General features: G+C 39.2%; 1 protein-coding gene across 3 annotated transcripts in view; it reads right to left on the reverse strand.

The window, feature by feature from the left end:
* Window positions 1–16,351, reverse strand: part of reck (reversion-inducing-cysteine-rich protein with kazal motifs) — a 177,172-nt gene that overhangs the window by 136,112 nt on the left and 24,709 nt on the right. For all 3 annotated transcript variants that reach the window (XM_072571197.1, XM_072571198.1, XM_072571199.1), the window contains one exon: window positions 9,748–9,806. In XM_072571197.1, the coding sequence (XP_072427298.1) occupies window positions 9,748–9,806 (59 nt within the window). The remainder of the gene's footprint in view (window positions 1–9,747; window positions 9,807–16,351) is intronic.

Genomic DNA, 16,351 nt, shown 5'->3' on the forward strand with positions numbered 1-16,351 from the left:
TTCGTCACCACCAACCAACCAACACAGAAGTCACCAATCCTCAGGTGTCATCATTTATTGCTGGCCTACCTTGCCTCTGCCGATGTAACAACTGCTAATTCCCGGTCTTGTGCTTGCTCTGGAGAAGTCAGTAGGGGCTCACTCTACTCTGCACTGGGCCTGCCCATGGTCCATGCCTAGATCCAGTAGCATTCGAGGTCTGTGCCCTGGGTCTAGACGAAGTCCACGCACTGGGCTCTCATCACTGATGCAGCCCAAGTTCAGGACAAGTAAATTTTAAAAAGCCAAAAGGAAAGATGAAAAATACTCATTTTGGATAAGCTCAAGCTCAGCAACCCTACTCCACTGCCACCTTGGCCATCAAATATTTGCTCCTTCATTTCTAGAAGTGTAAAAAAGAACTTCACTTCCAGAGTTATGACAAATATTATCAAAGTGCAAGGAAACCGGATGCCTAACTTCTGAGACCTTCATTGTTAGCTTGCTGTAATGACATGCAAGACAGCGACAAAGAGATGATGATTCCTTTCACAGGAAAAAAAAGACAACAAATTTGAGAAAATGAATATGCATTTCTACCTTCCAATTAATATATTTTCAATTATAGTACTAGAACAGGAAGTATTTTGACATCGTCATTGCACGCACACCCACCCCAGGATGTTGCTGTTGCTGATATCTACATGCTCCACCTGCTGTTACCTCTCATTCAATGGTTTGCTCGCAGCATTCTGCTCCCTTCTCAGACCTCCACTTCTGTCACGGTCTCCCTCTCTCCCTGCCTCATTGTCTCCACTCACCACCCAGCTTGCCTCTGTGCTCATGCAAAGACAGCAAGTAGGGCAGTGGGTGACAGGTTAACACTTTTGAGTGGAGCAACAAGGCGGCAACAATTGAGTAGCATGTGAGTGGTGAATGAGGCAGTAACTGAAGCAGCAGGAATGTGGCAGCAATTGATAACTCAGTCTCACGTTGACAACATCAATGGAAATAGGCAATACTTTTTTTAAACAAAGTAAATGGTAATAGAATTGTTTGAGAGATTGATCTTGTTGATGAGGGTAACAAAAGCAGCTTGTAAAAAAAAGTTATATTCACTGTGATTGCTTGTGCAGTCTGTGTCCCCTGAAATTGTGGCCTATTGATAACCTTGAGTGTATCACATGGTAGAAAACAATGCAATCTTTTCAACACATGGTCAAATCTGGTAAATAGGGAACAATGTTTATCACCTTGTTTAATGAGGATTTATTTTCATAACAAATGCATTTTGTATAATTTTTGAGCACTCGGATTACATTTCCATGAAGACAGATCGTTGCTAATTTATATTGGCAAAAATACATACATTAGAAAGTTGTCAAAAGATGGTGGTTTAGAATTACAAAAATTAGTCTCACTTAGAAAAAATATCAAGATCTCATAAATTAAGTGAAAATTTGATAAGTCTAAAAATTAGATCCTAATTTGGTTTTTAGACAGATTCATCATTCAAAATCAGTCTGAAGGATCTACTTTGATTTTGGGTCCAACTTTGGACCCAATTATCAAATACTGAAGTGATACATTAGATTTCAGCACAGATGCAATCAATGCAGATTTAAAGAAAGCTCAAGTCTGAGCAGGAAACACAACAATTTCTGAGATATGAGGCCCATGTGAGTTAAAATACAAAGTAAAAATTACTAAAAATGAATTAAATAAAATTTCTCTGTCATTGCTGGAAAATAAAAAAACATTAGGGCCTATGCGCAATCAAAACTGCAACATCTCACTTCGATTGAACAAAGCATCTGGACTCAATCTTGCTCCAAAACATCTTTCTTTGAAGTAGAACGTATTTTGGAAAATATTTAAATACTAACAAATGCAGCCCTTACAAAATGAGTCATGAATGTGCCTGTAACCTTTGGCCAAAAAAACTTGTGCAGACACAAACAACCAAAGTGACCCACACGAACATTCCATGGGCTTGCATGCATTAGTGTTAAGTAGAAAGAAACGCACAGGACAATCTGTATTTTATCCATTTGTGGACACAAGTGGAAAAACAAATAGCAGTTCTGAAATAATATTATAAAGACTCAAAGAAAGCAAAAAGGACTCCAGAGCAGACTTAATTGCCAGCCAGAATTCGAGAGAGAGATGTACCCAGTATTGGAATGTGATAACATAGGAACCAAAGAAGGTTGCTCAGCCCATTGAACCTGCCCCTCCCTGAAGGAATATGAATGAATCCATGAATACAAAAATACAGAAGATACTGAAAACAGAACAAAAATATCCAGGTCCAGTGGCATCTGTAGAGGGAGAAATACAGAAAACACTTAAAACTTCAGGACAAATTTTCATTAAAACTGGTAAATGTTGTAAATGTAAATGAATTTCAAGATTTAACAAATTTCAACAACTCAAACTATTGCTGATGTGTTCATCCATGACTGACCAAAGTCATTGAGGAAATCCCGACTTAGTTTCCATGGTAAATGGGACGCCTTTCAATCAAATCCAGCAACTCCAAACAGGGCAGTTACAAGATGCCATCAACAGCAAAAAACCACAACCTTTACTATCAAGCCAAAAGATAAACCGTGGTTCATTAAGGACTGCAGTAAGTGTGCCAGAACAGCACCAGGCAATCTAAGAATGTGTAAAACTAGGTAGAGCTATAACAGGATGATGCAGTGGTAGGATGCCCAACTCCCAAGGGCCACCAGTGAAGGCCTTAACACTAGGTTACGCCAGCCTGGTCAGAGGTTTGCCCTGGATCAATGTAGCCTCAGCCATTTGGAGGAACGACCAGCAGTGTAGGATGAAAATCAATAACTTCCACTCAGCCAGACACATGTATTCTGCTACCTTAATTTCACACACACTGTCGTTGGACCTGCCTCCCAGCAAGTCTCATGCTCTAACACTCACTCTGCCTGCAACATCTTCCCTCACTCTGTCACCCAATAAATGTAGCATTTTGTAAGGGCTACATTTGTTAGTATTTAAATATTGTCCAAAATACTTTCTACTTCAAAGAAAAATGTTTTTGACCAAACCCCTACTCCACTAACTATGCACGTCCTCTACTGCCTATCCACTCACTCCGGACACCTTTCCCTTGCACCAAAATTAATAGATGTGCCACCTACTTTCATCCCCCTCCATCTCATTCCAGGAGGAAAGCAGTCCACTACACGGCAGAAAGACTCGAGACACATGATGACCTGCCAGACTTTCACTCCTCATACCTAACAAGGAGAAATTACTGACTACGTCCACATCAAGTGATTAACTATCCACTTTTGAGCTCCTGAGACTGTCAAGGCCTACTGAGCAAAAGCTCTGTCACATGACTTCATTGAGTACTGCTAACAACCATGACAAGCATCCTAGCTATGGGCCTATGTTAAAAGGCACGACAATACAGTAATACTGTGAGCCTTATATCACTAATCGAGGGGCAATGCATAAAAAGGCAAGATAAGGCAAAGAGACTGTGAGCATCTAGGTAGGTTCAAACCGAATGAGTACAAAAAAAGAGCAAGCGAAATGGCCAAAATTGTTGTCTGGTTCAGTCCATGCATGCTAAGTGTCCGTGCTGCAGTATTACTATGATAGCTGCCATTGCGCCAAGGTGTAGCAGTACACTGTAAGTAGACTGGACATGTGCTACAAGGATTCTCAGAGGCTGGCACATGGTGTATGCTAATGTCTAAGGAGTGGTTGCATGTTGCTGTATCCCATGGACCGTGTCCTAAGCCGTTGGTGGCAGCTATCCAACCTTGAAGTTTTTTCGAGCAAACAGTGAACAGATGTTGCCAAGTACCCATTTTCACTTCCATTGAATAGAATAGAATTCCTACATTGTGAAAACAGGCCATTTGGCCCAACAAGTCACACCGACCCTCTGAAGAGTAACCCTGCCAGATCCATTCAGCTACCTTATTAATCTACATTTACTCCTCACTAATGCACGGAATCTACACATCCCTGAACACTATGGGCAATTCGGCATGGCCAATTCACCTAACCTGCACATCTTTGGATTGTGGGAGGAAATCACAGCATCCGGAGGAACCCACACAGAGACGGGGAGAATGCGCAAACTCCACACAGTTGCCCGAGACTGGGATCGAACCCGGGTCCCTGGCACTGTGGGGCAGCAGTGCGAACCATTTAGCCACCCATACTTTCAGTTTGAGATTTGTTGGCATCAATGTTTGTTCGTAATAGATAGAATGACAGAAAGCTGCACACTAATGAGGCAGAATGTGCAGGTAATAAATTTATTAACAAGCAATAATCTCTATTAACAGGCAATTCACCACTAAGTGGAAATCTGACTTTGACGCACAGAACTTGCAGCAAATTATTCCCAATATCAAGACAGATCTTGCTGAACTTCCTGCACAATACAGCTATATTTCTTGCCATAGCCTACATTATCCAGGCCCCTGTAAGATTCCAAAGGCTAAAGGAATTGCCCCTATCTTCAGCCAGATATGCCAAGTGGATGGTCCATTGTGATCGCCTCCTGAGGCGGTCAGCATCACAAATGCCAGACGTCAACCAATTCGAATCACTCCATCTGATATTAACAATGGCTGAAGGCACTGGGTACTGCAAATGACATGACCCTAACAACAGTCTGAGAGAGTGAGATCCAGAACTCGCCATACCCCTAACCAGTACAGGTACAACACTGGCATCTACCTGACAATGCAGAAATTGTACAGGTATGTCCTATACACAAAGCAGAACAAATCCAACTAAGCTAATTACCGCCCTATCAGGCTACAGTAATAAAATGTGTCATTGATGTTATCTAGTAGCAATTGCAAGGGATAACTGATCACTGATGCTTATCTGAGTTCTGACAGGAACTCTCTGTTTCTGACCTCATTTCAGCTTTCGTTCAAACATCGAGATATGAGCTGAATTTCAGAAGTGAGATGACTGCGACCACTGTTAATATTAAGGCCACATCTGACTGAGGTACAGCATCAAGGAGCCTTCATAAATCTGGAGTCAATGGGAATTGTGGGGAAAAGTCTTCACTGCTTGTGGCCATTTGTCACACTAAGGAAGATGGTTATGGTTGTTGGAGGTCAGTCTTCTGAGCTTCCTTATCAGTAACCTTCTCTCCATCATAAAAAGGTTAGAAGTAGTAATGTTTGCTAATGACTATACAATATTTAGCACTATTTGCAACTCCTCAGATAACAAAGCAATCCATGTGTGTATGTCGCAAAACACAGACAGATAAATGGCAAGTAATAGTCACATCTCTTAAGTGTCAGGTAATAACCATCCCAATGTCCTTTGGCATTCAATAGCATGACCATAGCTGAATCACCACAATCAACATTCTTTCAGTTACCACTGACTAGAAATTGAACAGGACCAAACAAACGTACCGTGGCTACAAGAGCAGGTCAGAGGCTAGGAAATTAGAGATACAACCTCCAACACTTCAGTAAAAAAAAAAGGGCCCAGCCTATCTACATAACTCAAACTTTCCATTCCTGGAAACATCCTGGTGAATCTTTTTTGAACCCTCTCCAATGTAATAACAAACTTCCTAGAGCAGGATGAGCAAAACTGTATCATAGTACCCCAGAAGAGGTCTCACCAATATACTGTACAACCACAACACAACATCCTAACTTTTACAAAGCACTTAATAGAGTTTTATAGCCAAAAAAAAATGTTGAGCAGTCCTCAGGATGGAAAAAATTTTAGATTTCAGCAAACAACAAAGGGATTAAGAAGGGAAAGTATAGCATGAGGGTAATCTTGTAGGAAACATTCCTCGAGAAGCTTTTACAATCAGGTTGCTTGTGAAGACAAAACGTTTAGTGGAGACAAACATGAACCCCTTAGAGTCAGAAACAGGGGAAAGTTATCATGGGGAACAAAGGCATAGCAGACCAATTAAATGCATCCTTTGAATTCTGTCTTCACAAAGATGGACACAAATAACATCCCATACATGTTGTAGAACACAGGGTCTTGTGACAGAAAAGAACTGAAGAACATCAGTATTAGTAGCAAAATGGTGCTGGGAAAATTGTTGGGATTAATGTCAATATATCCCCAGGGGCTGATAAAATGCATCTCAGTGTATTTAAGAAAGTGACCTTGCAAAGAGTGATGCATTGAGGGTGACCTTTCAAGATTCTACTAGACTCTGAACTAGTTTACATGGATCCGAAGGCAGCTCGTACAACTCCACTATTCTAATAAGTAGAAAGAAAACACAGAATTATATACCAGAGCCTGACGTCAGTAGTAAGGAAAATGCTAGTGCCCATTATAAAAGATTTAACAGCAGCACACTTGGAAAAGACAAGGTTGGATAGAATCTACATGCATTTACAAAAGGGAAACTGCTTGACAAAGCGGCTGGAGTTTTTCCAAATTTGTAACCAGAAAAGTTGATAAGAGGAATCAATAAAGTGGTTTACCCAGACTCGTAGAAGGCTCTCGATAAGGTCCCACGTAAGAAATTAGCATGCAAAATGAAGTCCTATGGGATTGCAGGGTAATGTATTGAAATGGGCAGAGAACAGGTTGGCAGACAAGAAACAAGAACACTGGGGAAAAGAAAGGGCATTTTATTTTTTTCTGAGTGACAGTGACTTATGGAGTACCACCAGTGCTTAGATTCCAGCTATTGACAAGATATATTCATGATTTAGAAGGGGTTAACTAAGTGTTCTATTGCCAAGTTGGCAGATGACACAAAGCTGAGCAGGAAGGTGGTCTGTGAGGAGGACGCTTAAGTATGATTTGGACAAGCTGTGTAAATAGGGAAATTCATAGCAGATGAAGCATAATGTGGATAAATGTGAAGTTCAGTTTGGAAGCAATAACAGGAAGGTAAATTATCTGAACGGCAATATATTGGCAAAGGTGGATATGTAACAAGACCTGGGTAGTCATGCAGTCTAGTCACTGAATGTAAGAACAGCAAGCAGTTAAGAAGCTAAAGGGTACTCTGGCCTCTGTAGCACAAGGATTAAAATACAGGAGCAGGCAGATCAGTATGGATTCAATGGGACGAAAGACTGCTTCCACACTGTACGGATTCAATGATTCGATGATAAGTCAGTTCTGATGTAACATGACAGTTCCATTCTCGTGCAATTTCACATTAGGAAAATCTCGCAGTCGCCACACTGTTTAAACTAATGGAGCAGAAATTGAAATATACTCAATACAGGTAAGGAAAGTTTGCATCCTACAAATAATGGTTCAAATTCTTCAATTGTGTTAAAGCCAACTTGCACTGAAGAAATGGGATATAGCAGAACCGATCGTACTGGAGTACAATTACAATGTTGAAATTCACTGACATACCAAAAGCTTGTTTCTATCAGGCCACAAAGTAACGTACATGCAGATATACGCAGATTAGAGCAGTGGTAAAACAGGTTCAATGTACAGAAATGTAAAAGCATTCTGGTAAAAAATTTTTAAAGGACAATTACACTTAAAATACATTATCTCCCTCGAAAAACAAACAAACTCATGAAGTGGAAGTATCAAATGGTGAGAATGCAAATGAAAGTAGCTATAAACAGACAGAACATTGAATATCACTTATATCTAAACACCTGTTGAATACAAAGAAATAATAAAGGCTTTTGTGGTGCAGTAGTAATGTCCTTGCTTTTGAACCTCTGAACAGAATGAATAAAAGAAAGGAAAGTTATATTAAATTGATGAAGGTCATCATGTTAGTTTGGACTTTTGCATACAGTTCCTGATACACTATTGTATGCAGAATATTAAATGATGGAAAGGTATGGAAAGATTTTCAGGCGATAAGAACAAATAAGTTTTTGCTCTCAAAATCTTGGCAAATTGGGATTTTTATCATTGGAACTGACAAGCTTAGAGAACTCAAACGAGGTGATGAAAGGTTATACTTATTGCTTCATGAATCAGGGCAAGGTTATTCTAAGATTATTGAATTCTCCCACCCACAACCAGATGGCTATTAGAACAATTGGACTGAAAGAAAAAATTCCAAATGTAAAATATGATTCACCAAATTATACTTTCTCTAAACAATAGCAACTTGTCTTAGAGTCATACAACATAGAAACAGGCCCTTCAGCCAACTCATCCATGCTGATCAGGTTTTCTAAACTGAACTAGTCCCATTCGCTGCATTTGGTCCACATCCCTCTAAAGCTTTGCTATTCATGTGCCTGTCCAAATGACTTTTAAATGTTGTAATTATACCTTCCTCTAACACTTCATCTGGCAACTCTTACCATATACACACCTAGAGTCCCTTTTAAATCTTTGCCCTCTCACCTTCAACCAATGCCCTCTAGTTTTAGGCGAGCAACAGTTGTATCCTAGTTTTGAAAAAGGAAAAGGGAACTTAATATGTCTTCCTTTTAAATTGCTCTTTGGTTTACTCTTTCGTCTCATCCATCCAGCAAGCCCTGATGTCACCAATGTGATGTGACTTGTTAAGATATTTCAAAGAACAGAGACAACTAGATATTTTTTCTTTCTTGAAGGCCAGTTATGGGAAGGATATTATTAATCTGGAGAGGGTTCAGAAGAGATTTACCAGGATATTGCCAGGTATAAAAGATTTGAGTTATAAAGAAAAGTTGGGATTTTTTCACTGGAATACAAGAGGTGGTGAGGTGACCTTATATAAGTTTATAAAGGGGTATAGATAGAGTTAATGGTAGGTGTCTTTTCCCTACATGGGGGATTTCATGACTAGGGGACACATTTTTTATGGTGAGAGGACACAAATTTAAAAGGGGCAAATGTTTTACATAGAGAATGGTTCACATGTGGAATGAACTTCCTAAGTACTGGATGTGGCACAATTACAACATCTAAAAGACATTTGGATAGGTACATGAATAGGAAAGGTTTAGAGGGATATGGACCAGGAGCAGACAGGTGGAGCTAGTTTATTTTGGGCTTATGCTTGGCATGGTCCAGCTGGACCGAAAGGTCTGTTTCCATGCTGCATGACTATGACACGACTGAACCTGTTGAGTTTTCTTGTGACTGGCACAGCTTTCATGGTAATTTTCCAAGTCTTAATACACACATTACCAGGCCACATCGGGCGTACTGCATACAGTATTGGTTTCCTTACTTAAGGAAGAATGTAAATAAGATGAGAACAGTTCAGAGAAGGGTTACTAGACTTAAACTTGGAATGGATGAGATGGCTCAGGAGGAAAGGTTGTGCTGGCAAAGATGTGTATCCACTTGGTGTTCAGTAGAGTAAGCGGTGACTTGATTGAATCCCAAGATCCTGAAGGGTTTCATTTGGTAGTTGCGGAGAGAATGTTTCCTCTTATGAGAGGATATAGAACTAGGCATACTGTTCAACAATAAGGGGTCACCTATTTAAAACACCTAATTATGAGGTAACATTTTTCTCTCAAAGAGAGCCGAGTGTCTTTGGAAAAAATAAGGTGTTTCTAATGCAGAGGTTAGTAAGTGAATTTGAAGTCATCAGATTGATCATGATCTGCTACAAGTAGAGTGTGCCCCAGAAATTTAACCTCATGCCTTATAACATTATGCATTTCAGGAGGGTAAGGAACAACCAGAGGCAGAAACATAAGCAAGGCAAGAAATCAGCAGCACAGAAGAGAAAACCAATTGATAATCATCTATCCAATATTTCAATTGCAATTGCATAAATTAGGGTCTTCAAAAACTCATCTCATCAATACTAAAAAAATTCAAAGGTTATACCTGATCACAAGCGTCTCTGCAAATTGGATACTCTCTTGCTTGATAACAACATGATACTTCTACAAAAGTAAGGAGAGAATGTTAAGTACTAGGTCTCATTAGAATTTCACTATGTACACTGTTGTTTCAATACTAGTCTACTCAGACTTTCCAGTGATTTGAGTATACAAAGGAAACCGTTAATGACCATGAATTTCACATTGTCACACCCATCAAATGCAAAAATTATTTGGTCTTCTCCCTTTCCAACAACAATGAACTTTACACTGGAGAATAAAATTACATGCATCATAGATGATAAGTTTAAGCAACATTAATGGGGGTAAACAGTTATGCAAATGATAAACAGATTTAGTATGTACATGTGTTGGCAATAATTTTAAAATATTTTGCAGTGTCAGTTTGACATGTACATACCCAAATCACATTTTTAAAACAGTGTTCTGCATTAAATGTAATTTTCAAGTTGACCAGGATTTCCTGGCTAATTGTTTTAAAATCCAATTAACTCATTCTATTTCCAGTTAATTGGAGATGATAAATCCCTTCTATTAAAATCCCTTCTAGATTATGCTTTTCTTAGGCTTGGCTTTTTGTTTAGAGTTCAATTTTCTGTTGGGGAATTTGCAATTGATCTTCGATAATAAATAAAATTCTTCAGAAGATCAAGGTAGTTTAAATTAGTTTAAAAATAATGAAAACTGCAGTCTAGTGAAATGCAATATTACATTTGGTACTCTGTTTTCTTGACATTTTCCATTGCAGAGGAATAAAATCAGCTCTAGTATGCCAAAGAAAGCTGAGCAGCGATGCTGATCTGGACCATTTCAGCAATTTGAGAAGGGTTCTCCAAGACCCGTAATATATTAACAGACTAAGCAAGGGCACCGACATGGACAACTGTATGAACAGTACGTCAGGTTCACAGGGTATCGTGGGTATTTCCTGTGCTCTGCAAGTAATTTTGTCTGGGAATTGTCAATTTAATAGGCAAAGGTAAATACCTGACCAAAATTTACAAAATACAGCAGATAGAGTATTCCTTTCCTCCCTCTACAGAAGGGCAAAATGATATATTTTCTGTACCACCCCCAGAGAAGGCCAAGAGGTACAGGATAACTCCTTGCTTTTCTTCAAATATCATGAGAGCTTTTACATTCACCTGAAAATATTTATGTCCATCCAAAAAGACAACATTAACTCAATAGTGCTGGAGCATAAGGACTAAAATTTGAATACATAATCTTCTGATTTCAAGACACGAGTCAAAACAGAACAAAGTGGATACTAAAATACAAACCACTGTTTGTGCTACTTTGCAAATTTCTTTCCAAACTATCAGAAAGCAAATCTGGCAGCCACATTTTGGAATTTACAATCAATCACAATAAGTCATCGGTAAAAAGATCAAACATTACTCTCTAACCAAAGATGAAATAAGAAAAGTCAACAACTTCTCTTACAACATCAATAAATAGTTCATTATTAAAAGCAGACATCTGAACATTTAAATTACTTATAATAGCTGATGAACAAAATAGCAAAATATTACAGACACCAGGAATATGAACCAAAAACAAAATGTGGGAAAACAGACAATGCATGCAGAGGCAAAAGGTGGTGCTTCAGGCACACTGTGCTTTATCAGAACAGCTAACAGTTTTTAAAACAGGAGAATGCATGAAACCCGACAAATTAAACAAGGAAATGTTTTAAGGGATATTTCATGTAAAGGATTGAAAGAATTGAACCGGAGCCTGAGGACACATCAGTATTATTATTTTCATGTACTCTGCAGAAATATATTAATGATAATATGTTTAATCATCTAGACTCTTTGCCCAGAGTAAAACCAAAAAGATATAGAATTAAACCAGAGAGAATTATAGAAGCATAGAGTCATAGAGATGTACAGCATGGAAACAGCCATTTTGGTCCAACTCATCCATGCCTAGCAGATTTCCCAAATTAATCTAGTCCCATTGGCCAGCATTTGAGCCGTAGACCTCTCAATCTTTCCTATTCATACACATGTTGTAAGTGTTGCAATTGTGCAAGCCTCCACCAGTTCCTCTGGCAGCTCATTCCATACATGTACACCCTCTGCAGGAAAAAGTTGCCCCTTAGATTCCATTTAAATTTTTCCCCCCTCACCCTAAACCGAACCCTTTAGCTTTGGACTCCCCTACCCTAGGGAAAAGATCTTCACTATTTACCCTAGCCATGCCCCTCCTGGTTTTTATAAACCTCTATAAAGTCACCATTCAGCCTCCAATGCTGCAGAAAAAATAGCCCCAGCCTATTCAGCCTCCCCCTATAGCTCAATCCCTCCAACCCTGGCAACATGCTCCAAGGACACGTGTAGCACCTGTGAAAATGCTTTTTAAAAGTTCTTTGCAACATAACTGTTAGACACCCTCCCAAGTTTCTCGTCCATAAAAGCAATTATTTTCCGAGTGCAAGTGAGGTGCCTTGAGACTTGATTTTATTTTTTTTAAACATTAAAAATATATAATATGTTGCCCTATTATAGATACTAGCAAAAGCCAGCAGCACCTGCTTTCAAAGAAAGCAAAACAAGAAGTTATCAACATTAAACTGTAGCTTTCCCAGCCGGTACCTTAAACTTCAAATACTTTTGATTACCAGTGTCTCTTTAGTAGACCTCGTGTACAGCACTGTAGTAGCCCGAAGTGTATCCAAGTAATTGAGCTACCCAGTCAGCATTATTAATTCCAGCAAGCATATTTTCAAAATGCAAGAGGACTATTCAAAAATGAGGTCCATACCCATTATGCAGATCTTACAGCTGAGATATACCATGATCCAAAAGATCCTAAGTTATCCCTGCAACTATAACTGACACCAAACGAAAGTTTAATTGTAATCAGTAAATTTAAAAAAAAACAAATGCAACAACAATTTGTTTTTATAGGGTTCATTACAATGAAAAAGTATGTCAGCTTTGAGTCACAACAATAAAAAAACAGGAAGAAAGATTCAATGAACAGTTTAAGTTGTAGTCTGTTCGGGAACTATCATGATAGGTTGAAAAACAGAAAAGTCATTTCAAGTGGGTAACCTGCCGAAACCTGGCAGTGAACCAGGGACTTTTAGATAGTCAGTCGAACACTCTCCTAACTGAGCTATTTCATCAACATGGCTTTGTGCATGGGAAATCATGTCTCACAGACTTAATTGAGTTTTTTGAAGACATAACAAAGAGGATTGATGAGGGCAGAGCGGTAGATGTGATCTATATGGATTTCAGTAAGGCGTTCAACAAGAGAAACTGATTAGAAAGGTTAGATCTCATGGAATACAGGGAAAACTATCCATTTGGATACAGAACTGGCTTAAAGGTAGAAGACAGAGGGTGGTGGTGGAAGGTTGTTTTTCAAACTGGAGGCCTGCAACCAGTGGAGTGCCACAAGGATCGGTGTTGGATCCTTTACTTTTTGTCACTTACATAAATGATTGGATGCAAGCATAAGAGGTACTGTTAGTAAGTTTGCAGATGACACCAAAATTGGAGGTGTAGTGGACAGCAAAGACTGTTACCACAGATTACAACAGGATCTTGACCAGATGAGCCAATGGGCTGAGAAGTGGCAGATGGAGTTTAATTCAGATAAATGCGAGGTGCTTCATTTTAGGAAAGCAAATCTTAGCAGGATTTATACATTTAATGGGAAGGTCCCATCTCTGCTGAACAAAGAGACCTTGGAGTGCATGCTCATAGCTCCTTGAAAGTGGAGTCACAAGTAGATAGGATAGTGAAAGTGGCATTGGTATGCTTTCCTTTATTGGTCCGAGTATTGAGTGCAGGAGTTGGGAGGTCATGTTGCTGCTGTTCAGGACATTGGTTAGGCCACTGTTGGAATATTGCATGCAATTTTGGTCTCCTTCCTATCGGAAAGATGTTGTGAAACTTGAAAGGGTTCAGAAAAGATTTACAAGGGTGTTGTCAGAGTTGGTGGATTTGAGTTTTAGGGAAGAGGCTGAACAGGCTGGGGCTGTTTTCCCTGAAGGGACGGAGGCTGAGAGGTGACCTTATAGAGGTTTACAAAACTATGAAGGGCATGGAGAGGGTAAATAGACAAAGTCTTTTCCCTGGGGTCAGGGAGTCCAGAACTAGAGGGCATAGGTTTAGGGTGAGAGGGGAAAGATATAAAAGAGACCTAGGGGGCAAATTTTTCACACAGAGGGTGGTACGTGTATGGAATGAGCTGCCAGAGGAAGTGGTGGAGGCCCTCCAGGGAAAACAGCCCCAGCCTGTTCAGCCTCTTCCCTATAGCTCAAATCCACCAACTCTGACAACACCCTTGTAAATCTTTTCTGACCCCTTTCAAGTTTCACAATATCTTTCCGATAGGAAGGAGACCAAAATTGCACGCAATATTCCAACAGTGGCCTAAACAATGTCCTGTACAGCAGCAATATGACCTCCCAACTCCTGCTGCCAGAGAAAGTAGTGGAGGCTGGTACAATTGCAACATTTAAGAGTCATTTGGATAGGTATATGAATAGGAAGGGTTTGGAGGGATATGGGCCGGGTGCTGGCAGGTGGGACTAGATTGGGTTGGGATATTTGGTCAGCATGGACGGGTTGGACCGAAGGGTCTGTTTCCATGCTATACATCTCTATGACTCTATGGCTCTAAGTGGGTATTAAATTTTTGTAATGAGAGAGATATACAGAAGTAATGCAAATATAGCAACATTCTACAGATGAAAGAAGACAATTCTAGCTGTAGATAAAACATGCAGTTCTGTATTGAACAGCATGGCAAAATGTGCAAATCCGTATTTCATGTAAGTATAAACAGTGGCAATCAATAAAGCCATATGACACAGGAGCAGAAGTAGGCTATAATCGTCTGCTCCTCCATTCAATGAGATTATGGCTGATCTGAGAATCCTCAACTCTACTTTCTCTCCTTTGCCCTGAAACTCTCAATTCCTTTACTGATTAAAAAAAAAAATCAGTCTATCTCAGCTTTGAATGTATTCAAGAACTCAGCCTCAACAGCCATCAGCATTAAAGATTTGCTCCCCTCAGAGGAAATTGCTCTTCATCCGTCTTAAATGGGCAATCCCTTATTCTGAAATGATATCCTCTAGTTCCAGACACTCCACAAGGGGAAACAATCTTTCCGCATGACGTTGACCAAGTGCCATTCAAAATAAGAATACATCTGAACATGAATATTTTTATTTCAGTAACATTGAAACTAAGTGCAGGAGAAACTCATCAGGTCCTGCAGCATCCATGAAGGTAGAAACAGAGTTAATGCTTTGAGTCCAAGATGACTTTTCTTGGGAACTGAGGAACAGTGAAAATCTGATGTATCTCATATTATTGGAAAAAAAAGAGGAAGGGCCAAATGAATCAGAAGTGAAGGTCAAAAAAGATTAAACAGACAAAGTGAAAACCCAGAGAGAACAGCAGGACATGTTCAAGATAGGGAGTCCTGAAATTGGAGCGACAGTGAATTAAACAAATTAAATTTCAACAATTCATAACTTCATAACAGGTCAGGAATCCTTTGCATCAGAAAATTTTGGGACCAACTGTTTTTCAGATGAAGGATATTTCTGAATTTCAGATATTCTTACCTAATGCTCTAAAATCTTTTACTAATCATATCACAACCAAAAGCAAAATATTCATTTAACTTTGCTAGTCCATTAGAGTATGGTTTCACCATTTCTTTACTGAAAACCTGATACTACCTGTAAATTTTGTTCCCCATTATCTCCACACTTATTATTCTTTGTCTCCATTTGTTGCTGGACTAGCCACTTAGGTCCATTCAGGCTCTTTGAGGAAAATACTTTGCTTGTCCAAACAGACAGAGGGGAAGTTTTATTCCAAAGGCACCAAATGGACTCAAACAAACCTGTAGAAACACTGAGGTCAAGCCTTTGGCTAAAAACTAATTTAATTTAAAGGTCATTTGAGGCCAAGCAAAGTCCTCTTCCAAAGGTCTCAATGCCATCCCAAAAGATCTGTTCTGGTATGCTTTCAAAAAGACCCCCAGTTTTTAAGATCTTTTCAGTTTCTGGACATGCAAATACTGATTTCCTCCAATTCCGCCCCTCAGCAAATTACCTTAGGGAGCCAACTTGTGCCCTCTTTTGTGAAGACAGAACCAAAGTATGTGTTCAATTCTTCTGCCATTTTTGTCCTCAATTAAATTTCCTTGTTAGTCTCTTACAGTCAGAAGCCATTTGTTTTACTAATCTTTCTCTATTCACATATTTATACAAATTTTTTCTTCTATTCCATGTCTATGTTTCCTGCTATTTAACAACTATACTATTCTTCTTCCCCTTTCTTATCAAACTTTTGTCCTCTTATGTTGAATTTTAAAATGTTCTGAATCCTTAGTCTTGTTACTTTTTCTGGCATTTTATATGTCTCTTCTTTGGATGCAATAGTATGCCCAATTTCTATACTAAGGCATGATTGAGTCAATATCCTCTTTCTTTTGTACAAGAATAAAAACTGTTGTTCGTCATGTACATATTCTCGAAATATGAGCCATTGCCTTTCTACATTCAATCCCTTCAGTAGATTCCCAAAACAATTCTTTCCAAT

This window comes from Chiloscyllium punctatum, chromosome 5 (assembly GCF_047496795.1).
Source record: "Chiloscyllium punctatum isolate Juve2018m chromosome 5, sChiPun1.3, whole genome shotgun sequence".
Lineage (NCBI taxonomy): Eukaryota > Metazoa > Chordata > Chondrichthyes > Orectolobiformes > Hemiscylliidae > Chiloscyllium > Chiloscyllium punctatum.